The sequence below is a fragment of the Psammomys obesus genome, unplaced genomic scaffold (genome assembly GCF_907164565.1).
Source record: "Psammomys obesus unplaced genomic scaffold, mPsaObe1.curated_primary_1811, whole genome shotgun sequence".
Classification (NCBI taxonomy): Eukaryota; Metazoa; Chordata; class Mammalia; order Rodentia; family Muridae; genus Psammomys; species Psammomys obesus.
Window position 1 is genome coordinate 26,726,184 of NW_026595981.1, and position 5,039 is coordinate 26,731,222.

Here is a 5,039-nt window from a genome sequence, read left to right on the forward strand (position 1 = left end):
AAATTGTGCATGCTCCAGTAAGTAAGCCCACACCCACACTCATGCAAATGTCCCTGGCTAAACACAGTGTAACACACACATACTTGAACAAGCACTCAAGAGTGTTCGGTATATGCGCACACATGTGCACAGGCACAGGAACAGGCAAGTAGGAAGGAGAGTGGGAGGGAGATCAGAGGATAATGGGGTGAACTGAACAGATGGCTCAGCAGTTAGAGCACTTGCTGCTCTTGCAGGACATGGATTTGGTTCCGAATGTCCACAGGGCAGCTCACAACCATCTGTAACTACAGTTCCTGAAATCCAAAGCCCTCTTCTGGCTTCCATGGCCACTACATATATGTGTTGCACATACATAAACACAAGTAAAACATACTATACACATAAAGTTTTATTTTTTAAGTTATTATCATATGGTTTTGGCTTTTTGAGGCAGGTTTTCCTGGCTGTCCTGGATCTCACTCTGTAGACCAGGCTGGCTTCAAACTCAAAGATCCTCCTGCCTCTGCCTCCTGAGTACCAGGGTGAAAGGTGTGCGCCAGCACCACCTGGCCTAAAAAGAAATATTTTTTTAAAAAGGGGGCAATGAGCCAGGCATATTGCTGCATGCCTTTCATCCCAGCATTTGGGAGGCTGTGGCAGAGGGAGGCAGATCTCTGTGAGTTCAGGGCCAGCCTGGTCTACAGAGTGAGTCCAGGACAGCCAAGGCTACACAGAGAAGCCCTGTTTAAAACACAAAACAAAACAAAAGCCAAAGAGGGTATTAGGGTGCACATTATCAAAATACATCAAACACATGTACAAAATCATCCAAGAGCAAATAAAATTATGTTTTAAAGAAGAGTCAGCCTTTCTCCCGTAGACAGCAATGAGCTGGAGCCGAACTTTTTTTCCTCTACAGTGACTAAACCTCTTCCTGTTGTATGGAAAAAGTCTCCTCAGGACAGGGAGGTAAATCTCATCCCCCAAAACCGTCACCTCACAGACCCCAGGGACACCTTGCACACAGAGGGCGCGTCTACGCTGTCTCCAACGGAGAAAAGCAAGGTTTGGTTTGTTCTTAGCAGGGACAGATATGTGTACAGCCCTGTCATTTAATGATGGGGCACATTTTGACAAATGTGTCGCCGGGAGGTTTTAGCGTTGTGTGATTATGACATCACCAGGGGCGACAAGGTCTTATGGGGCGATAGAGGCGCATGCAGTCCATTGTTGGTTGAAACACTGTCATGGAATGCATGGCTTTATATGAACATGTGTGCGTAAATGTCACAAAGCCTACTATTCAGCCTAAAAATGGGCCCCACACTTGGCTCCTTTCCCATGATGCAACTGTGTGTGCCTCTCTAGACGGTTCTGAAAAAAGGCTTCCTCCTTAAATGTTCAAAACTCATTTGCTGAAAACTTCTAGGAAATGTTTTTTCTTTCAAGTAATGTTAGAAGTAGGGTTTACATTGCAGGCCTTAATACTAGCTAGTGTCTGGCCACAGGGTGAAACTCCACCCCTCTCTGGTTCCATGTGGACCGTCCGAGTCTTCCTAAGGGAAAGGAACAGAGCGCCGCCATATGCTGCTGTCAACCCTGCCCCCAGCATAGACAGAATCATCATCAGACAAACAGTGACAATCTGTGCTCATCAACATTGGAAGACTTTTTTTTCTTCTTCTTTTTTTCCAGGACCAGTTTGTGTAGCCCTGTCTGTCCTGGAACTCACTCGGTATATCAGACTAGCCTCAATCTCAGAGACCAGCTGCCTTCTGCCTCCCAAGTGCTGGAATGAAAGGTGTGTGTCACTATGCTGACCTGGCTTTGGAATACTTTTAAAATTTTTTTTTCGAGACAAGGCTTCTCTGTGTAGCCCTGGTTGTCCTGGAGCTCACTATGTAGACCAGGCTGGCCTCGAACTCAGAATCTGCTGCTTCCTAAGTTCTGGGATTAAAGGTGTCCGCCACCTCCTCCCGGCTATAAAATACTTTTTAAGGACAGGAACGTTTTTGTTTCTCTGTGATTCGGAGGATTGAGCCCAGAACCTCTAGCATGTCAGATGTGTGCTCTACCTCTAAACTACCTCAGTCAGCCTAGATAGGGCTTTAAAAAACTGTGTGTGGTGTTTTGCCTGAATTGTATGTCTGTGTACCACATGTGTGCCTGGTGCCCTCGGAGGCCAAAGAAGGGTATCTGATCCTCTGGAATTGGATTTACAGACAGTTGTGAAGCCTTCATGTGGTGTGGGGACTCAAACCTGGTTCCTCTAGAGAAGCAGCAACTGCACCTAACCACACTAAGCAATCACTCTGACCCAAAGACTGGGATTTCTTAAAGAGCAGGGTCTGACTTGCTTCAGACAATGCCTGAGAAGGTAATACGGGGAGAAAGGTCTTTAATGACTGCTCCGGGCTGGCAGGCTGATCTCAACACCTCACTCACAGATGTGTGCGCTGTAAACTCAGCCCATGCATACCTGCTCTTGGGACAGAAATGCAGACCACATGAAGCCAACCCTTTATGGCCGCTGGCCTTTTGCCTAGCCATGCCTGAAAGTTAGTGAGATAGTGGGGCGCTGAGGGATATCAAGCCCAGGCTTCCCGAGTCTGCCTCACTCGATGTCCTTCTATCCCAATGGCTATGGACGCTCAGTCAGCTCAACCGGGAGGTGGACTGGGCTCTGTTGGTCAGTTCTTGCAGCCAGACCTCCTGAGGGCAGGCTAGCTCTGAACTGAGGGTGGCTCCGGCTCCAGCAGGGATGCCTGGCTCTGGAGGCCTGTCACTTGGTCACTCCAAGAAGTCTACAGGGAATTCTGACTTCCAAATAGGCAAAGCCTCCAGGTAGGCTACTACTGTAAATTTTTTGTCCATTTTGGGAAGGATTTGGGTCCTCCCCAAATCCCACAGCCTGCCAAAAGCTGGCCTTTCTTAGCTTTTTTTTTTTTTTTTTTTTTAAACAGGGAAAATACAATTTAAAAATCAACCAGAAAAATCCCCCAAATCTAACAGAAGAAAATGTATGCTTAAAGGGAACTCAGGGCTTCTTCAATGACCTTATTTTCTTGTGAAAAACCTGAAGTCTACCCAAGTGGGTCCCCGCTCAGCCCAAGTGTGGCAGGGGCAGGGGCAGGGGCAGGGGCAGGGGCAGGGGCAGGCTGCGGACCCCAGGCTCTTCATGCTGGATGCACTCTCCAGGTTTCCCAGGTCACAGGCGAATGTGAAAGGAAACTCATGGTCCTCTGCTCCTAAGAACAGCAGGGAGGTGGGGGGAGGGGGGGGAGGAGCTGTGCATGTGTACAGAGATCAGCAAGACAAAACCAAGAGGGCTCATGTTCACTGGACAAGGGCACCATGTGACCAAAGGCACAGTTCTAGACCTTCCAACAGGGGCCCTGGTTGCACCCTGTTCAAACAGCCTGCCTACCAGCTAGAGCCGGCAGAGGCTGTGGGCCACTCCGCCAGCCCAGGACCTTTCTTTCATCCAGGTGGCTAGCCAGGCAGCAGGCCAAGGAGCCCTGTCGCCCCACCCCCAGGCACACACGACAAACTTGGGCTGCTCTCCCTGGGGAGAAGTTGAGGTTATGGCCTCCTGTGTACTCTGCAGTGACTCATCCCCAGCCTGGCAGGCAGAGGGACAAGGAGGGCTACTGAGAAGCTGACCCAGCAGATGGCAGCTGGACCCGAGCACAGCCCAGGGGACACGGGCTGACCCTCACCCTCCCAGAGGCAGGCAGTTACAGCGTGCAGCAGCAGCTTCTCCTGCGCCATGACTCAGCCTCGAGGTTCGCTGGCCTGATTGATGGCAGCTCTCCCACGAACATGGGCCTTCTTCCTCTCTCCCTCCCCCTTCTGTGTGGGTCTGGTCCATAAAACCCAGTTCAGTTCCAATCCTGGGACTGTTACTAGGTGCTCTTCCCAGCCCTGGGCTTTGGGTGCTGCCTCCTCCCCACCTCCCAGGCCTGAAGCTTGTCCTTTCTCTCTCTCTCCTGCAGTGCGTAGGGAGTTGGGACTAAATGAGGTCAAGACTCTCCTTCATCCCTCAACCCAACCCCCTCCTCAGCTCCACCTCAGCCTCCAATGCGTGCAGCAGCCTGCTGTCTTCACTGTATGGAAGCCAAGGATGACAGCAAAGGCAAGAGCCACACCCAGGCCCACACAGAGAAAAGGCAGGGGTTCATGCAGCGCTCTTTCTGGCCTGATGTGGACACCCAACCTGATTTCCTTTTGCTGGAAATGGCTCCGCAGGAGTCTAGGGGTAGAGGTGCGGGGGTGCTGCCCGATCGACTATAAGCTGAGTCTCTAAGAGCAGTTCTTGGTTTGGGTGGGCTCAAGGAGGTCTGCGCGCCACAGGAGCAAGAAGCACGTTGTATTTTCCGGGGAAGGGGTCACGGTGCTCGCTCCGGTGTCCAAGTGTATGTCATGGCATAGGCGGGTGCTCCAGTCTCCAGGTCAGAGCCAGGGCTCCATGCCTGATTCTGCCTTTGCATTCCCTGCCCCAATGAGCTCTGCAACGCAGGAGTTTCCAACCAGAGTGATGTCTTCTTAAATCCACTCATCCTAGATATGCTGAACCTAGACACTGATACTGAAGAATATGCTTTTCTTAGTGCTGGAGACTCTCACATCTTACATTCTAATACCTCTTCAAGAAAACATTTTTGGGGGCTGCCAAGCCTGAGAACTTGAGTTTGACCCCTGGGACACAGACTGGAGAAAGAGAAGCAAAATTCGGAAGTTATCCTCTGACCTCAACATGTGCACCGTGGCATGAGGGCACACACACACTCAATAGAAATGAACGTAAGAAGAGAATCATTTTATTCTGAGATATGGTCAAGGGTCTTGACTCTGCAGTCCTCCTCTCTTCGCCTCCTGAGCAGCAGCTACCACACACCATCCAGGCCTGGCTACAGTCTGAACCTTTTAACAGAAAATGGCTTAATTTCATCTGCAGGCACGTGGGGGTGCTGTGGAGGTCAGGAGAGGCGGCAGGATCTGCCTCTGGCGTCACAGGTTGTTGTGAGCCACCTGACATGGGAGCTGAGAACCAAAGT

General features: G+C 50.7%; 1 protein-coding gene across 1 annotated transcript in view; it reads right to left on the minus strand.

The window, feature by feature from the left end:
- Positions 1 to 3,753, minus strand: part of LOC129686146 (spermatogenesis-associated protein 21-like) — a 5,660-nt gene extending 1,907 nt beyond the window's left edge. Inside the window, exon 1 of the mRNA XM_055619894.1 lies at positions 3,702 to 3,753. Coding sequence (XP_055475869.1) covers positions 3,702 to 3,753 — 52 coding nt within the window. The remainder of the gene's footprint in view (positions 1 to 3,701) is intronic.
- Positions 3,754 to 5,039: the final 1,286 nt, after the last annotated feature.